Here is a 20,028-nt window from a genome sequence, read left to right as displayed (position 1 = left end):
ACATTTTTTGCCTCTTCTGTTACACATAGGTCTACATCAAGATATATCGTAGATCAAATTTGTCTGGCAATGAATAGAGTAGGCTATTTCAGAATCACTGTATCATGATACCATCGATATGATGGACACAATTGTATTGTAGTTGCGAGTACACCAGAGTCCTATGCAATTATTCTTGCCTCACTAAATGCCGCAAAGTGTCCTCCTTTTTGGTGTTATGGAAATGGCCACCCTGGTACCAATTGAACTATATTATGAGAAGAAAAATCCTGGAATGTTTTCCTCAAAAACTTAATTTCCTTTCGACCGAAGAAAGAAAGACACAAATATCTTGGATGAGATGGGGGTGAGTAAATTATCAGGAAATTTTCATTTTAAAAAATGTGAACTAATCCTTTAAGGTTACATAAACCTCTAACATCACACATTACCTGGTCTATTCCTGGTTTGTCCTTGAGGTAGAGTGCGCGAGTTTCAATATGCTCTGGGACAAGTTTACAAGCCCCACTGGTCAACTCAGGCCACCTTTGCAGCACCTTTAGAGCCAAGTGCTCGTACGACTCCACTATCTGATCTGTGAAGCAGCAGCAAACACATTGATCCTTTGGTTATTAATCAACAATCAACAATCAACATCATGATGTAAACCAAACCAAAGGACTGACATACCTTCATCAGCAAATACCGTTTTCCCCGTGAAGACTTTGTTTCCTATGGTAATGTGTCCTGGAGAAAAGTGAGGGTTGTCCAGTCTGTTTTCTTTGCAAAGCTTAATCAACAGGTCCATTGGCTTGATGCAGTCCCTCCATGCATTATAACCCTCACTAGGTGACATAATCAATTGATGCATCAAGAGTGGGCATTGAAACTAACTTGATGAGAAGACAGTAAATGTTATAATGTAAATACTCACATGGCATATTCAGTAGGTAGACCGCAAGTAGCGCGATGCCTGCTGTAAAAACGGTTCTCCAAATCGATCTGTGTTTCTCCAATCAAATCGTCACCCCCGATAGTGTCATAGTCATAGATGAGAATAGTTAGCAGGGATTCCTTGGGGAAAGTGGCTTGAATTTCAAAGGATCTGATAGATTGAGAGAGAATGAACCTCAATGAAATGGGCAGTAATAGAATTTCAAAGATAATTTCTTAGTCGTTGTGCTTGTTCACCTTCCAAACACTGGGTTGAGCTGCTTTGGGATGTAGTTGACTCTGTCTTTGATCTCAGTTTTCCCAAGTTTCAGCACTATGTAAGGGTCTGCTTTGCCATCTGGATCCGCAGGGTGCAGGTTGAAGGCCTTAACATGCATAAGAGTGTCAAAAATGACTGTATAATCTGGTGGTCAACCCCGTTTGAGCACCCTGAAGACCAGCAAAGCTGCTCACCAATATTTGTTGATGCTCACAAATCAAACACAAATCAAAAGCTTGGGGTTGGTAAGATTTGTGAATATTTTTGTAAGAACTCTCTTGTGATCTAGCCTGGTTTTACCAGACTCTCGTACATTTCATTTGCACATAGAGTCTGGCCACTCTCCATTGACAAGCGTTTACTTCCTTGAAGGCGGGTTCTCTGTTGAAGTTTAAAACTATTGGATCTGCCAGGAGTCACTCTGAATCTGCCTAACCAATCACTAACGTTTGGTCGTGACGTATGTCACGCGCCGTTCGCCTTTGATTCTCACATTAACTGAGCACACCACCTCAGTATCAGTGATAAAACCTCGTGCATTCGGATTGTTATTTATTCACGGTGGAGGAGAGTTTTGTGATCGGAACGCGCTGCTCTCGTGGTGCATATATCGTGCAATCATAACATGATTGTATGCTGTCAATAAAATGTCATATGCTTAGTATGATAAGAATAAATGCTGCCTTGAATAACAGCCCAATTCAAATGTTTACGTGCTTTTCTTCTTTTATTTTTTGAGCGGTGGTGAAATATTTTGCTCTTGTAAACACTTGCCAGTATTTAAAAGAAATACAAGTCTAGAAATGCAAATTACAGCTCACGCAACCGCGCAGTGCTCTGAAAGGGTCTATTAAGGATATAAACAGTGAGTTTTGAAGTGATATATTCTTGAAAACTCAGAGATGTGGATTCGGACAGCAATTACATTACCACACGACCTTGGTGTTTGTCAAAAGTCGATAATTCAGCCTGGGTTTTTCTCGCGGGTGGTGGGAGACGGACGGCTTCAGCAACTCCTTCACCACTAACGGAGCGAGCTGGAAAAGACTTTTCCCGGACCACAACATCAGCAGTACAGCAGTGATTGTTCTTGCTCCGTGTAACGGGAGTTCGTTTGTTCAGGGAAGAAGGAGGCGGGAACCGGCGAACGTTTAACAACTTTTAATCAAATAATAAACACAAAATAAAAGTAAAAGCGGCAGCCCCTCACGGACGACTGCAGCGCACAAACATAACAAAACCCAACTTAAAATCCAGGCCTGGTCCTCTCTCGTCCTTCACCGGTGTCGCTCGCCCTTATATGCCTCCGTGCTCCCTCATGAGAGGACTCGAGACCGGTGTGTCTCAATCACGCACACCGGTCTCGCTCGCTCGTCCACCTCGCCACACTTTTAACTTCTGGACATTCGTCAGCGCTGCCACACACTCGCATCTTTCTCCGACGCCATTACTGAACTACAACTCAAACTAGCGCACGACATCAACGTCATCGCTCTCAGCCACTCCCTCTGTGCGCTGATTGGACCGGTAAAAATTTGTTCGGGGGAAAACATAAGCATACACCGCAGTCCCAGACGTAGTACTGAAGGAAAATGAAAATTGAGCGGAAGTACGTAGGAGGGCGGAGCCAGGCTACTTGTGATCACCAAGGCTGCAGTTATTTGATTATTGAATATTATTACATTTAAAAAAGAAAAAAGAAAAAATATATTTTAAAAGCAATATTTGAAATGTAATTTAATCCTTTGATGGCAAAACTGAATTTTCAGCATCATTACTTCAGTCTTCAGTGTCACATGATCCTTCAGAAATCATTCTAATATGCTGATTTAGTGCTTAAGAAACATTTCTTATTATTATCAATGTTGACAATTATTTGACGAATCGTCAAAAAAGTTCAAAACAACAGAATTTATTTGAAATAGAAATATTTTGTAACATTATAAATGCCTTTACTGTCACTTTTGGTCAATTTAATGCATCCAAAATAAAAGTATGAATTTCTCTAAAAAAAATTAAAACAAATAAAACTTGGTTGACCAGCATTAAACGCGGAGTTGTTCTGGTCCACTAGCCAAACCAGTAACAGACCAGAAATAACCAAAATCCAGTGTGGAGTTTTTTTGTCAGTGACACTAGATCCATAAAAAATATAAAAAAGGCACTTACTGCAACTATGTACACACGGATCAGGACCTCTACTGCAGTGTTTGGAGGAATACCCTGGTTTATTTTAAACTGCCCGGAATCCAAATATCCATCCTCGTCCTCATCATCCATTTCTGGCATCTTGTACAGACAGAACCTGCCCTGATGGCGCAATCAATGATGGGAAATCTGTGACCTGGATCTTAAAAAGCCTCCATGTATGTTATGCTTCTACATGCGAAACCAATTTACCTTGAACTTCCCGACAAATCTCTCATCAGCAGAGCCGTCCTCCTCGTTGGCCTTTCCTCGATAGAGTTCAAAGGTTTTAACCCAGTCGTCAAAAGGCCCAAACTCCGCCTCCAGCTCTTTGTCATACACCTGGAGTGATTAAAAAGTGAGTCTTCATGTCTGTTTGATGAATAAATACAAATATAACGTATAGACAGTATTTTCAGGGAAACTAAGCATTGTAATAACACATTTTACCTGTAATGTTGCAAGCCTGGGCTGTTCTATCACACTCTTGAAATTCATCTCTTTTTTCTTTTCCTTAAGACCTGATGCTAAAGTTACCGTAGAAAATAACATATCAAAATAACTTGCACACAGACTCTCTTTAACAGGGATTAAAGAGATTAAAGGTAGATTATAAAAGCAAATATATATGCTTTTATCACTTCCACCAAAGAGCAGTTTAAATGTACAACTGAAACAAACCAACCGACTGAATTTATTCATGCACTGCAAAAATTAGTAAGCTGTTACACACTACCGTTCAAACGTTTGGGGTTAGTAAGATAAAAAAAAAAGAAATTAATACTTTTATTCATCATTAAATTGATCAAAAGTGACAATATATATCTCAAATAAATGCTGTTCTTTTGAACTTTCTATTAACCAAAGAATCCTGAATTAAATGTATAATGGTTTCCACAAAAATATTAAACAGCACAACGGTTTTTAACATTAATAATACAAAATCAGCATATTCAAATGATTTCTCAAGGATCATGTTACACTGAAAACTGGAGTAATGATGCTGAAAATTCAGCTTTGATCACAGGAATAAATTGCATTTTAAAATAATAATAATAATAATAATTCACAATATTTACTGTATTGTTGATCAAATGAATGCCGTCTTGATGAGCAGAAAAAAAAATAGTAACGACCCGGGCCCAAACTTATGAAAGGTAGTGTATGCGCACAAAACCCCTAAATAGAGGTGCAGATCTGGACACACTGGGATTGCAAAATGTTCTGTGATCTCTTGTAAGTAAGAGACTATGATGTGGACAATTGAATTCCATAAATTTTGATACTAATGCACAGTTTGCATGGGGAACAAAATATTCTGCAATCCTGTTGACCACAGCAAAAAAAAAAAGAAGGCCATGCAATAGACAGTCTCCCAGTCATTCTTACCCAGATTGATCAATCCTTCGGAAATAATGTTCTCCAGAGGAGTTACTGAAATACATCACAATGTGGGCATGTATGACTGAAGCCGGAGCATGATGTGCCTACATGATCCAGAGGACAAAACTGATTCTGGAATAAACTCAGATATCACTTACCATTTTCAAAGAGCAGTGGAAATGGATTGTTTTCTTTCAGCTTTGCCTAAGAAAGAAAGTGTGGTACAAAACAACTAGTTAGCAAAAAAACAACTCAAATAAAACCATTTGCTGCTAACAAACATGTTTAAAAGCTTACCTGTTGGATCTTCTGCATTGATGCATAGTATTTTGACCACCAATCAATGACGTTATCGGCAGACTCATCAGCCGCGGTGCGTTTCTTCCTTTTAGTCGATCTTCGTTTGCTCTTCTTCGACACCTGGCATTGACAAAGAGTTTTGTAGTACATTGGTAGTGTGTGTGCATGTGTTCATGTGTTTTCAGAAATTAGGGGCATAGATTAAACTGGAGGGAAAAGCTGGAAGTTTGAGTATATTTGTTGATATAGACAAAAATGTAAAAACAAACCTTCGTGTCCTGGAAGTCTGGCTCAGTTTTGGGGAGAGGGAGGATTATCTCCTCGTGCTCTATTTCAATGGCGATCTCCTCGTTTGGCGGTGGCACAACACTTTGCTGCAGAGACAGCTGAGCCACTACAGGCGAAAAACAAACCATGTTTTTAATTAGATTTAGGCAATCATTTTTTATTAATTGTTCAGAGTCACTGAGGGATTTTTATCATCAAGGTTTAGGGATGTAATAAAACTACAGACAGATGGAGAGTTGTAACTAAATTCTGCAGGATTGAGCATCCCTGCCCGAGACCAATATATTATATTCAGGACTTGACATTCACTTTTTTGCTGACCAGCCACTGTGGCAACTCCGCATTTTCACTGGCCATAATTTTGACATCGATACCATGAGGAAAACTGCCATATATATATTTTTAATATTATCATAATTTGGCAGCAGGTATATTAGGCTGCTGTCACTTTAAGACTGACACATGGATCCATTAAACCGTCACACATGCATTTTCTTTCTCAACGGTTTACATTCACTTAAAATAAAACAGTGTTTATGTGAATACTCGCCAAGGCCAGCAATTTGACATTTGTTTTGTGTGTATTTTACTATTTAAGCACATTAACCCTTGTGTTATATTGCGGGTATATTGACCAGCATATTTTAATGTTCTAAGGCAATTGTAGAGACCCAAAATAATATTTCTTGGTTATATTTTGTTATTTTAGTTTTTTACTAACCTATGAAGCTAAAAAAATTAGCTTTTCCCCATTTTTTCAGTACAGAAATATTTTTTGTATGCCACAAATGGTAAAAATTAGCTATAATTTCTTTTTTCAATCTATCTGAAATACTATCTAACCTACATAGTTTTTCTTGAAATTGTGTGACCTTTTCTCATTTAGGGTCATTAACATGCATGCAAAGTTTCAACATGATAATGCGTTGTGAAATATGCATATCAAAATTGTATACACTCGTGCTGTTTGTGGGTCAATTTGACCCATATAGGACAGCTGTTCAAAAGCAACTGTACAGACACAAAATACAAAACACTTTGTTTTATCTCAGAGCTCTTCAACTATTAACAACTTCATGAAGCAGTGTTTTGAAATCGGCCATCACTGTATAAGTCGTAAAAGTAAAGTTTAAAACAAGTTATAGAAGTTTATGAACATGAAAATATATAACATATATATTTGTATATTTTATATAAAATATACATTTTACAAAACATGTTCAATTCTAAAACCTCAAGAAAATCAAAGCTAAATATCTGAACAAATTCTGTACCAAATTTTAGGTTGATATCTCAAAAAACGTTTTTGTGTGCAGTACCAACGTTTTCCACTAGATGACATGTAGACTCTTCGATTTCCATATATGGTTTGAGTGATCTGAACGTTATATTTTCATACTTTTCAAAATATCTATGAAGTAGACATCCTATTGAGAAGTAGTTTGGGCAGTAATGTTAATATTTGATTTGAATTCAATCTCTAAAATGCATATAAAAAAAACATATGGAATGAGTCAAAACGTGCGTTATAGTTTGGTACCGCATCACAAATGACGAATCTATCGCTATTTATCTCCTGCTCTGTCATCTTTTGAAAATCAGTCACCAAATATGAAAATTAGAGTCTGAAAGCTTTAAAATGCTATATAGTTGGTCAAGATTACTTTAGGTTTAGACTAAGATAGTATTGTTCTAAATGTATAAAGGCAAGTGTCCTAAGGGCCAATCTTAAAAATAAAAATGGTTAAAAGTATTTTTATAAATCGTAAATTCAGATATTTATTCTTTGTAATGTGTGAAAAGTATTGATATTAAAAGTTAATTGTTTGTACCTGATTGTATGTGTTTTTTCATAGTGTGATTTTTGGGGAATTGTATTGAATCCAATTAGGGTCAATTTGACCCGGACCATAAGGGGTGAAACCAGAAATCGAACAGTGCACGAGGGTTAAGCAGTGAAAAAGAACTCAATTTAGTACTGAGAGGCGGCTTTAGGTGCATGAACTTTGGGTGTGAGCACAACATGTGCTGAAATGTGCTGAATGTCAAACTCTGATTATATTATATATTACTGGGGACTCTGGATTATAATATTTGTATAACATTAGGTACTAGATGTATAGGTTAGATTGTGTTGACTGTGTTGTCTCTGTTTGACTGTTTATTTTTCATTTATTGGGGATTTTATTGTGACTGTAACTGGGACATGCATCACCTGCTATGTTTCTGGCCTCCTGTTGGGGCTGTTGGATCGGTGAAGGGATGTGTTTGAATAATGCCAAGTTGTTGATCATATGACTACCCACTAGTGTGCTCCGTCCAAAGGCCCTCCAGTCTACCACAGTGATGGTGAGAGGAGGGAGGAGGTGTTCGTCTTCAGGCAGCTCCTGCAGACAGACAACAGCAGCCAGAGATATGCTGAGATCAGCAGAACATCACGCGATAGATCACACGAGCGATGCGATGGGGACGACACCATACGTGTCAACATTAAACAGAGAGCCATGTTGTTGTAGCAGTTGACTTACCACATCAAAGGCATCCACAAGTATTGTGAAGTTCGGGTTTTTCTTGTAACTCTGTATCACCGAGGAGTTGACGCCTGCCCCTGCACACTTGATAAAAACTTGAGGCCGATCGACAGATAAGAGCTGAACTTTCTTCAGTTCTCTGAGGCCCCAGAACAAAACCTGCAGTGCACATAAATGCAAACTCAACAATTCTTGTATTAAAAAATACAGGCAAAATATTAATAGTGTACACTGAAAAAGCCACATTAATTCACTTAAAAAGGGTAGATCCATGTTATACATACCAAAATACAGATTACAAATTAAAAAAATTAAAACAAATGTGACGCCTAATAATAGTGAGACCTGGTATAAAGACCAAGCAGTTTTGCCTATAAAAACACTGTTCAGATACTAAGAGGCTTTCAAAAGAAGCCTATGAAGCTAAGAGGATTTCACAACACTTTTGGGAAATGGTAGGGTCGAGATATAGTGGTTTGACAACAGCAGAAAAAGCTCTGACTAAAAGGTTTCGGAAGTAGATGTCACACGTTGACGCATAAAAGATGTTTATACAGCGCAGTGTACTGGCGGGGTTAAACCCGAATTATTTAAATTAGTATGGTATTTTCCTTATACAGTTACAATCAATAATTAATAATAACGATGGGCTTGGAATTCAAATGACTTAGAACCACCAATCTCGCTAAAATAAAGCATAAATAAAGAATTTATGATCATTGTTTGGAATAAAATGGCTCCAAAAATAAACATTTCACACTATGAAAATATAAGCAATATGTTTACAATTCACTGCTTGAAATCTATGCATTTTTACAGCTGTCAGTTAAACTAAAGAACAATGCAATGTGCTTTTATAAGAACGGTCATGAAGTGTTTCCATTTGTTTTGCTTTTTTTGTACTTTACACATAGACCATAAGTTATAGATTGTGCACCTCAATTCGGTACTTGCAGAGCACAGGCCGGATGTATGAAGGTACAGGGATAACCCCTCCATCTGGCTCATCTAAATCAGGGAGCACGTGTTCTCCTGACTTTGAGATCTACAGCATCATGGGTAAGACAAACAGCATATTAGTATCTGCATTAGATTATACATGTTTGTAGAACATACATAACTCATAGTAGTAGTAGTAGCAGCAGTGGTAGTAGTAATAGTAATAAATAACTTATCAACCACATCTGTAAATGCATATTACGGTCACGTGTTGTGTTTGTAAGACTGGACCTGAATGAGTTCAAAGGCTCCTAGTATGTCTCCTCCTGACAGGCCGCCACAGAACAATGGACTGTACTGCAGCTGAGGAGGGGAGTATTGCTCCTCTGACAGTTTGACTACAGGAACAGCCACTGTTGATCCCAGGTACTCTGTACCCTGGAGAGAGAAAACCATTGTGCCCCAATTGTTTCTCAGCTGCATATCAAGCTTAATTCAATTACAGAACCATAAGAGAAGTACTATATTTGTGGTCTGTATACTTAGGTGAATGTGCTGTCCTTACCACCGCATCGTCATCATACACTTCAATCACAACTAGCGGTGGCTCCTGGACTATATCATGAAGCCCTCCATACAGAGACACGTTATTTATCAGGATCAGCTGATTCCATGTGGGAGTCAATGTTTGCTTGATGATCTGAAAAAATACAATTTGAACAATGAATGACCATGACAAAATAATTTGCTTTGTGGCAATTTTAATTAATTAACTAATTATCCAGAATCAAAAAGAGTATTTGTAAAATGTCGCTCTCACGTTTCTGTACATTTTCTAAAATGTAAAATTTCTTCTATACATGCACTATATTGCCAAAAGTTTTAGGACGCCTGCCTTTACATGCACATGGACTTTAATGACATCCCATTCTTAGTCCGTAGGGTTTAATATGGAGTTGGCCCACCCTTTGCAGATATAACAGCTTAGATTCTTCTAGGAAGGCTTTTCACAAGGTTTAGGAGTGTGTTTATGGGAATTTTTGACCATTCATCTAGAAGCGCATTTGTGAGGCCAGGCACTGATGTTGGATGAGAAGGCCTTGCTCGCAGTCTCCGCTTTAATTCATCCCAAAGGTGTTCTATCGGGTTGAGGTCAGGACTCTGTGCAGGCCAGTCAAGTCCCTTCACACCAAACTCGCTCATCCATGTATTTATGGACCTTGATTTGTGCACTGGTGCACAATCATGTTGGAGCAGGAAGGGGCCATCCCCAAACTGTTCCCACAAAGTTGGGAGCATGAAATTGTCCAAAATGTCTTGGTATACTGAAGCATTAAAAGTTCCTTTCACTGGAACTAAGGGGCCCAAACCCTGAAAAACAACCCCACACCATAATCATCCCTCCACCAAACTTTACACATGGCACAATGCAGTCAGGCAAGTACCGTTCTCCTGGCAACCACCAAACCTAGACTCGTCCATCGGATTGCCAGACAGAGAAGTGTGATTCGTCACTCCAAAGAACACGTCTCCACTGCTCTTGGTGATGTAAGGATTGGATGCAGCTGCTCGGCCATGGAAACCCATTCCATGAAGCTGAATCTGAAGGCCACACAAAGTTTGGAGGACTGTAGCTATTGACCCTGCAGAAAGTTGCCGACTTCTGCGCACTGTGCGCCTCAGCATGCGCTGACCCCGCTCTGTGATTTTGCTGTTGTTCCCAATTGTTCCCACACCTGAATTCACTGAGCTCCTGAGAGCGAACCATTCTTTCACAAATGTTTGTATAAGCAGTCTGCATGCCTAAGTGCTTGATTTTATACACATGTGGCCATGAAAGTGATTGGAACACCTGAGTTCAAAGAATTGGAGTGGTGTCCCAATACTTTTGGCAATGTAGAAGATCCACAAAATCCAGTTACCATCTAACCAGAAGTGCATAGGCTATATACCATGTATATGTATATGTATGTATGTATGTATGTATGTATGTATGTATGTATGTATGTATGTATGTATGTATGTATGTGTATATATATATATATATATATATATATATATATATATATATATATATATATATATATATATATATATATATATATATATATATATATATATATATATATATATATATATATATATATATATATATATATATATATATATATATATATATATGTACTTTTATTCTGCACAATAACAGTATGAATCTAATCTAAACTAGTGAAAGAAAAGTATATTAGTGGTGCAGTCAACAGTGTCATCTATAATTTTTTGTCTAGAATGTCATCACATAAACTCATGCTTACACCAGTGTTTTGGCTATTGGACAGAAAAGACACCCAGGAAAAGGGGTCTGAGAGGCCAGTGTTGTCTGCTGCGATAAGACCACGAGCCTGGTACATATGAGCCCTCAGCTGGAACATGTGCTTCTCTGTAAACCAACAACATACAGGGCCAAACATCAAGACAACATGCCAATCAGTGTCTTACAGAGAAAAAGAAACAGAGACAAAGAAAAATAATTCTTTATAGCAACATGGAGTGCTGAGCAATCTTGCCTGTATAGAGTAAATACTCAGGAGGAGGGCCAGTCCTGCCCTCTGGTGGGATGCCTTCAAGTTCAAAGCCTGATGGGAGATTGTCCAACATGTGGGATGAATCTCTGCAAGTTCCCAGCCATAAGTACACATCAAGTTTAGCCTGGACGGTCCACCCCGGCCCACGCTTCCATGGAGGCTGAAAGACACATTTTTATGAATATGTAATGACTGTTTCCTTTTAAAAGTTAGAAGTTAAAGCTAGAGGTTAGCATTTGATATCAGAGTTCAGAGTCAGACCTTGAGGAACAGGGTCTTGATCTTCCCACAGTCTCTGCCTCTCTGATCAGGGCTTTCAGAGAAGAGCAGGTGACGAGCAGGGATTCTGGCATACGCCAGACGCTTGTTATTACTGACCAGACACACAAACACATCTGGTAAAGTGTGTTGAGGCTAAGACAGGCATGAGATGAAGAGGAATATTAGTAATGATGTAGACTTACATTAGGTAACACTTTATTTTAAGGTGACATAGTTACACGTTACTACATGTACTTACTATAGTAATAACAGTAAATTATGCATAATTACAAGTAACTAACCCTAAACCAAACCCTAACCATAAATCTATGGTAAGTACATGTAGTTAATTAATATTACTCAGAACTTATTTAAGAAAGTACAATGTAACTACGTCACCTTAAAATAATATATAACCTTACATTATACATATGAGAGTTCAAGGCTTTGTATAACATAATGACACAAAATAACAACCTCTTCCACCAGAAATCTCAGTTTCTTTTTAATTTTCTGGACTTCCAGCAGCATCTCTTTTACAGTCAAAGATCTCCTCTTGGGCTCAAGGAGTCCTCCTGCTACTTCAGTCATACTTTCCTGAAGTGCAGCAAATAAAACCAAAGATTAGCCAAATAAACATCCACAACCAGTCAAACATTTAAATACACTTGACAGAGTTTATGTTCTTGTGATCTTAAACATCTTTTTTAATTTAAAGGGATACCTAACTGATTGACATTAGTTTGTAGACAATTAAAAATGGCATCTACAAATGAATTTCATTACATATTTTATTAGAATTTGGTGTTGAAACAAATGAGTTTTGAGGACTAAATGAGGACTAGATAGAGGAGGAAAAGTCATACAGGAATAATAAAAGACAGAGAGCTCTTCCGAAGTTTTACAAATAGAGAAAAAACAGCTTATGAGAGCATAAAAGACCCACCAGCTCCTGTTTGCACAGAGTGAGCCTCTTTTTGTCCAGTAAGGTCAAGTTGCTTCCCTTCACCTTCTTTTCAGCAAAAGCAATAAACTCCCTGAAATAAACATAATGTTACATCCAGTTGTAGAATTGTATTAATGAGCGTACATTAGAAAGGAAGAATTTATAAAGGGATAGTTCACCCAAAAATGATTTACTTACCCTCATGTTGTTCCAAACCTGAATGACTTCAAAATAATAATTTTTCCAACTGTCTTTGTCCAAACAATGAAAGTCAATGGGGTCCAAAAAAACAGACCACATTGACTTTCATTGTATAGACCCAAAAGAAAAAGGAAAAAAGAACTGGACCACAGAAGAAAGAAAGTTTTACAGGTTTGGAACGACATGTGAGTACATGATAATGACAGAAATTACATAATACATTTACATTCACATTCAAACTCTCATTTTATAGGGCTCATGTACTATGAAAACATTGTAACTTTCAGAACGTGGAACTTCCTCCGCCTAAATTGACACAACAGTGACACCTATTGGGTGTTCAACTTTGTTCACCCTGTCACGTCATATAGGCTCTACTAACATTTTAAGGGGACCTCAGGGCAGGGAAAATAATTATAATAATACATTTAAACTCTTTGACCCCTACTAATTGTAAAGAGTGCAATTGTTTTTTTTTCTGGTATCTCTAAATATTTCCGTTAAGTCCCTTAGGGTCTTTAGACCTACCTGGCATCTCTTCTAAATTCCCGAAGAACATGGTGCATGAGAGTCCATGCCTCTGGAGACAACATTTTATCCAATTCTGCCACCTTAGCGATTCCCTCCTCCTGACAACCCAGGAAAATGACAGTGTGATCAGTTAGTAGTTCATGTGGTTATCTAATTAAACTGTGTTGAAGGCTCACATACAAACATCAGGGCAATTGTGTCCAGCATGTTGGCGTGATGGAGTCGGTAAGCTCGATCCTCCCAGCTTCCATAAACATACACACAGGGCTTTTGCGCTGTGATGGGTAAGTGCATGTAGTGCCTGCACAAAACAAGATTATGGGTCCAGTTTTGCTCATGAATAAAGTATTTCCCATTATTTAACGAAGGGATAAACTTATTAGTGTTGTTTGCACATGAGCACCTCTGCGCATCTCCGAAAAGAGGTCTCTCTGGTGTTGTAGTGGATTTGCACGTCATTGTTGCTGCGGTGTCCAGAAGAGGAGTGGTAACAGAGACATCTTCAAGCCTTTTCTTTGAATGAGGTGGTGCAGCACCGTCAATTAAGTTCCCAAAGTTACCTGAATAAACAAGTACACATTTAAAGGGGTCATTTTATACCATCATATTATTGTTAGCTCTTCGGGTTTTATGTAATAATGACATCTATCATGCCTTCTCAAAATATTAAATGTTTTCATACCCCCACTCAAACGTTCAAATTACATTTAGTACATTTCACCCCGAGTGAAACACAAAGTCCCACACTAAAATGCACGTTTGAGCTCTTTTAACTGAAAGCAACATGCACTTGAGACTGTTTTGTTTCAAGATTAACACCAGTAATGTTTTTTTTTCCTTTTCTTTCTAAGACACATTTATAAAAGCTACTTAAATGGCCTAATTGAACTAAAGCCTAATCCTGGCTTAATCTAAGCCCTGTCAGTGAAACTGGGCTTTAGTGTTGGGTGTAATGTATTACTAAGTAATTCATTACTGTATGTTAATTACTTTCCTTGAAAAAGGGATTACTCTTACTTTTTCTGAAATTTTATTATATTTACTTCTGATGTAATTGCATGAAATACTGTATAGGCTAAAATAATTCTATTTAAAACCATTTTTAATTTCTTAATTTAAAATCAAAATGTAACATCTAATGTTAAAAATGTATGTTTTTAATGTAACCTTCTCCCTTTAATATGCTTGGTCAGTTCAAGAATCATTTTTGCAATTTAATATAATTTATTTGATAGAATTAAAAACATCTATCCTTGTATTGTTCAACTGGTGGAGGTTGATATGGGATTTAGAAAGTAATAAGTAATGCAATACTTTTTAGAGAGAGTAAACAGTAATCTAATTACACAGTTGATGATGTAATTAGTTAGTAATGAATTACTTTTATTAGAGTAACTTACCAAACACTGAGTACATTATTATTATTTTATTTTTTAAAGGCACAATATGTAAGATTTTTGGATTAAAACTGATCAAATAAAACTGCACTGCATTACTCCACATACGCATGACCGGAAGATGCGGAAGCGGTCATCTGCGGTATAATAAAAACTCTGCGAAATCAAGGGTCATCAAGCTACGTCTTTGTTTTGAATAAGCAACCTCTAGCGGCGAATAAATGACATTGTGGCCTTAAGTAATTTATCTGTGCCCCATATATTGTGTGCAACCATGTTACCAAATGATTTACAATTGATAATCAAAAAGAGCTGTATCCATCAAGCTTAACTCTTCAACCCTGTAACCAAATTTTTTAATTAATGAAAAAACTGATTGAAAAGAAAAACAAATCTGCAGATTAAGCAAATTACCATGACAAAAATGAAAAAGGTAAGAGACCCTATTTTGAACCTATTTGTGGAAAGTTCCATTTATGTTTTTGAATGTATAAATTCTGTTTACCAATGGTGAACTCAAGGCTGATAGGTCTATCACCGATTCTTCTGTCAATCATGGAAGCCTCGAACACACAGCCAAAGAGCAGGAAGGTTTCCATGTCTTCATCATTCACCTAAATGCAATTAAAAAAAAATTCTAGGGTAGCTTAAATATAAATGGAAATGTATATACAAAGATTGAAAAAAAGTGAAAGATTGAAGAATGGAGTAAAAAGGAGAGTGACTGCTGCAAACACCTTCTGTGTGGGCTCCACTGGCATCACCTCGGGTCCTATAGTTTTGGACTTATCCTCCTCACCTCCGGCTCCTGTCCCAGTTCTGGGATCTTTCGCCACTGCTTTACCTCCCTTGGTATCTTTTAGACTGATCTTTGAAAGCAGGGATTTAGATTCAGCACCTCCAGACAGGATCTCCACAATGAGTTCTATGTAAACCCTGCCTCTGTAGGACACCCCCTCTCCAACACCCTCGTTCAGCTCCTGGCTGTCGTCCACCAGTGTGGAATTTCGAAGTGAGCCGTAAAGGTTGATCCATGCCGGTCCAAATGTGGGCAGGAAACCTTGAGAAATGCAATGAATGAAAAAAGAATATAACTAGCTACCATCATTTGTTTGCAGATGCCACTGGGTTTGATATTTTGTAGATTGTTTTTCTAATACAATAACATTCAGACATTTCAAATGCATGTTCAAATACTTCAATTCAAAATCATTCAAAAAATGGCGAACCATTATCTCCATCAGTGTCGTTTGAGATGGTGTGCAGATCAATGTAATGAGTCCCAATGGCCACATCGTTCATGCTCCCCTCATCCAGAACCCGAATTTTCAGTCTTTGACACAGTGGAGGAAACATCTCCTTAAACACCACTTGCTCGTTCCATACTGGTTCTGCTGTGCTCTTCTGAGTAGACGTCCTGCCCTTTAAATCATAAAGAAAACAAGTGTCAGGAAGACATTTCGGAAGACACAGCTCTTGCTATAATGACCTTATGTGCCAGAGAAACAAGAGCACAGCAATCTTTACATTTTTGTGGTAGATCTGTATATTTCTATGGCATTTCCTTTTTGCAAGGATTTACTTATTGTAGAGTTGAAGGGTACATAACACACACAGTTTCTGCCAATCTCATGTTAATCTTGAGTACTTGTAGAGTAGTATTGCATCTTTCATATCTCTGAAGAGTCTTTAGTTTTATCATATTTATAAAAGACAGATATGCTGTACTGATTCTTTCCGAAAACAGCCGAACTTGTGGAGGTGTGCAGTGGGCGGAGCTAAAGAGTCACGAGCACACACTACATCGTGGCATTATCCCTGGATAACGTTCGATTCACTATTCGTTTGTGTTGTTGACATTATATGCACTTATGTGCCGATTGCCAACAAAACAGACATTTGATGCAGTTTCACTCACTGCCTGTGGTTTCAACTCATGACCGTGAACAAACAAACACACTTGCAGAACTCCGTTGCTGCTCCGGAAAAACAAACTGCATCCCCTGTTTCCTTAACTCTGGGTTATTTGGGAAGCTGAACAAGATTATCTGTCCCTCACAACCAAAAGCACACTTCCTTAGTGACATTGTTGATTTAAAAACAAAAGGACAGCGCTGCCGACGGCCTCTATAACTCAAACTAAGCTCATTGATGGGCGTGCTCTTGCTCTGTTTGATGTGCGCACATGCTCATCCAGGAGAAGTGCCCATACAAGCAATTCCGCCCTTTATGAATTCATACAGGACCATACTCTGAAAAAAACTTTCCGAAACGTATTCGAATTCGAGTGTATTTGGCACAGAAATCCGTAAATAACTTTCATGCTATGAAAATACAAACCGGAAGACAGAACACAACGAGCACAGCGCTGAAAAGGGGCGGGGCAACATAAGGGTTATAAACACACATACATTTTGAAAAAAAAAAAAAAAGCACAGGTCATTCACACAGGATGCATTCTTGCACTCAAAAGCGCAAGGCACTGTACATCAAACAGGAAAGAGCGCAATGCTTGAGACGTGTGACATTTGAACTTTTAAACTTGACATAGCGTCTGATGCCAAAAAAGAATCAGACTTTCTCGATCTTGACATGCCCAGCTCAAAATGTCCTGCTGTTGTATGGAAGGAGATACGTAGCTAAAATGATTAAAAATAGTTTTTTTGTTCTCAATAATAATGAAATAAAGCTAAAATAAAATAAAAAGCTACATAGTTAGAAATTATGTCTTGGCAACTAACTGAAATAAATATGTTTAAACTGAAGGACTAAAATTACTTTTTTTATATAGAAAAGCTATATAGAAATACAGCCCCAAATCAGAAAAAGTTGGGACAGTATGGAAAACGCAAAAAGAAGTGATTTCTAAATTTACTTTGACTTGTATTTCATTGCAGACAATATGAACACAACATATTTCATGTTTTGTCTGGTCAACTTCATGTCATTTGTAAATATGCATCCTTTCCTGTCATTCAGACCTGCAACACATTTCAAAAAAAGTTGGGACAGGAGCAATTTAGGGCTAGTAATGAGGTAAAATGGTTAAATAATGATGTGATTTGAAACAGGTGATGTCAACAGGTGATTGTAATTATGATTTGGTACAAAAGCAGCATCCAAGAAAGGTCTAATCCTTTAGGAGCAAAGATGGGCAGAGGATCGCCAGTTTGCCAACAAATACGTGAGAAAATTATTGAAATGTTTAAAAATAATGTTCCTCAAAGAAAGATAGGAAGAGATTTGGATATTTCACATTCAACAGTGCATCACATAATTAAAAGATTCAAGGAATCTGGAGGAATTTCAGTGCGTAAAGGACAAGGGCGCAAGCCTAAGCTGAACAACCGTAATCTCCGATCCCTCAGGCAGCACTGCATCAAGAATCGTCATTCATCTATAAGCGATATCACCACATGGGCTCAGGACTACTTTGGCAAACCTTTGTTAAGTACCACAATACGTAGTTACATCCACAAATGCCAGTTAAAACTGTACAGTGCCAAAAGGAAGCCCTATGTTAACAGTGTCCAGAAGCGCCGTCGACTTCTCTGGGCTCGGAGGCATCTGGGATGGACCATCACACAGTGGAAACGTGTACTGTGGTCAGATGAATCAGTATTTTAGGTATTTTTTGGGAGGAATGGACGCCGTGTGCTCCGGACCAAAGAAGAAAAGGATCATCCCGACTGTTACCAGCAACAAGTCCAAAAGCCAGGGTCTGTCATGGTATGGGGTTGTGTCAGTGCCCTTGGCAAAGGTAACTTGCACTTCTGTGAAGGCACCATTAATGCTGAAAAGTACAAAGAGATTTTGGAGCATAATATGCTGCCTTCAAGAAGACATCTTTTCCAGGGACGTCCATGCATATTTCAACAAGACAATGCAAAACCACATTCTGCACACATTACAAAGTCCTGGCTGCAGAGGAAGAGGGTACGGGTACTTGACTGGCCTGCCTGCAGTCCCGACCTGTCTCCAATAGAGAATGTGTGGCGCATTTTGAAGCGCAAAATGCGACAACGAAGACCCCGTACTGTTGCCCACCTTAAGACTTGTTTGCAGGAAGAATGGGACAAAATTACACCTGAAACACTTCATCACTTGGTGTCTTCAGTCCCTAAACGTCTTTTAAGTGTTGTGAAAAGGAATAGCAACATTACAAAGTGGTAAATGCTTTACAGTCCCAACTTTTTTTTAAATGAGTTGCAGGTCTAAATGACTAGAAAGGATGCATATTTACAAATGACATGAAGTTGACCAGACAAAACATGAAATATTTTGTGTTCATATTGTCTGCAATGAAATACAAGTCAAAGTAAATTTAGAAATCACTTCTTTTTTTTTTTTTTTTGCGTTTTCTATACGGTCCCAACTTTTTCTGATTTGGGGTTGTATTTAAAGCAAAACAAACAAATAAAAATGACAACATAAAATCCTTTCACGCAGTGAAAATTAGCGCTGAAAAGGGGTGGACACAAAATTAATAATGCAAGGTGATTTACTAAGGTTTGCACTCGTCAATTTACTGGTATTTGCTCCATTATTTACCTTCTAAAAAAATTATGTCTTAAACTAGACACTAATTTGCGCTGCTCTTGGTAGATTGTGTTGGGCATTATGAAAATTATTCGACTGCATCTGTATTTTTTAATTTGTGCGTTGTCAGTATCACGCGCAGAACTTTACACCCCCATCTGCGCTTTTTTGGAATCGCGCTCTCATGCTAATTTGCCCTGTACAGGTATTGCTGAAAGCAGGTTATATAAGTGGATAACCTCAACTTTCAATTCCAAAAACGGAGGTAACTTTCAGGTAAGTAGCCATAGCAACTCATTCTCTGAACATAACCTGTTCCGGAGCAGGTTATGTTCCAGGGTTAGTTTGCTTAAGAAGAATTCAAAGTGTTATATATATTAATATAACTAAATGTGTTATATAGTTACAGTTATAATATACAATATTATATATTAATTCTAAAGCACTATTATAACATGTTTAAATGTTAATTCAATTCAAATATATTTATTATGTATTTTATTGTCATCTCACACATGGATCTGCATTCAATTAATTAGCATCACACAAACAATATAAGCCATATTCTCAGTGAATAAAGATTGCTTATTAAACAAAAATATAGATGGCGATGTGCACTAAGTAGGTTATGTAAAGCTCCATTAAACAAAAGAAGAAGGAGGAAGTAGTATGGCGCACTTTTCCGTTTCTATGGTGAATCATCGATTCGTCGCTCTGTTGAGAATGTCTTGTGTGTTCACGGTTAACATAC

At 37.8% G+C, this 20,028-nt stretch overlaps 1 protein-coding gene across 1 annotated transcript in view; it reads right to left on the bottom strand.

The window, feature by feature from the left end:
- Positions 1-20,028, bottom strand: part of fer1l6 (fer-1 like family member 6) — a 33,502-nt gene that overhangs the window by 10,128 nt on the left and 3,346 nt on the right. The window contains exons 10-36 of the mRNA XM_079821852.1: positions 15,968-16,160; positions 15,476-15,798; positions 15,244-15,352; positions 13,745-13,901; positions 13,522-13,642; positions 13,339-13,439; positions 12,610-12,700; positions 12,141-12,260; positions 11,664-11,816; positions 11,385-11,562; positions 11,133-11,257; positions 9,386-9,520; positions 9,112-9,258; positions 8,819-8,926; positions 7,879-8,040; positions 7,566-7,737; positions 5,332-5,456; positions 5,060-5,182; positions 4,921-4,966; positions 4,769-4,813; positions 3,830-3,906; positions 3,593-3,721; positions 3,362-3,502; positions 1,171-1,298; positions 914-1,084; positions 670-824; positions 432-574 (exon numbers count right to left, since the gene is read on the bottom strand). Of these exons, the coding sequence (XP_079677978.1) occupies positions 432-574; positions 670-824; positions 914-1,084; positions 1,171-1,298; positions 3,362-3,502; positions 3,593-3,721; positions 3,830-3,906; positions 4,769-4,813; positions 4,921-4,966; positions 5,060-5,182; positions 5,332-5,456; positions 7,566-7,737; positions 7,879-8,040; positions 8,819-8,926; positions 9,112-9,258; positions 9,386-9,520; positions 11,133-11,257; positions 11,385-11,562; positions 11,664-11,816; positions 12,141-12,260; positions 12,610-12,700; positions 13,339-13,439; positions 13,522-13,642; positions 13,745-13,901; positions 15,244-15,352; positions 15,476-15,798; positions 15,968-16,160 (3,678 nt within the window). The remainder of the gene's footprint in view (positions 1-431; positions 575-669; positions 825-913; positions 1,085-1,170; positions 1,299-3,361; positions 3,503-3,592; positions 3,722-3,829; positions 3,907-4,768; positions 4,814-4,920; positions 4,967-5,059; positions 5,183-5,331; positions 5,457-7,565; positions 7,738-7,878; positions 8,041-8,818; positions 8,927-9,111; positions 9,259-9,385; positions 9,521-11,132; positions 11,258-11,384; positions 11,563-11,663; positions 11,817-12,140; positions 12,261-12,609; positions 12,701-13,338; positions 13,440-13,521; positions 13,643-13,744; positions 13,902-15,243; positions 15,353-15,475; positions 15,799-15,967; positions 16,161-20,028) is intronic.

Source organism: Gobio gobio (genome assembly GCF_949357685.1).
Source record: "Gobio gobio genome assembly, chromosome: 7".
Lineage (NCBI taxonomy): Eukaryota > Metazoa > Chordata > Actinopteri > Cypriniformes > Gobionidae > Gobio > Gobio gobio.
Note: the sequence above shows the minus strand (reverse complement) of the source record. Positions and strands in the feature narration are given on the sequence as shown.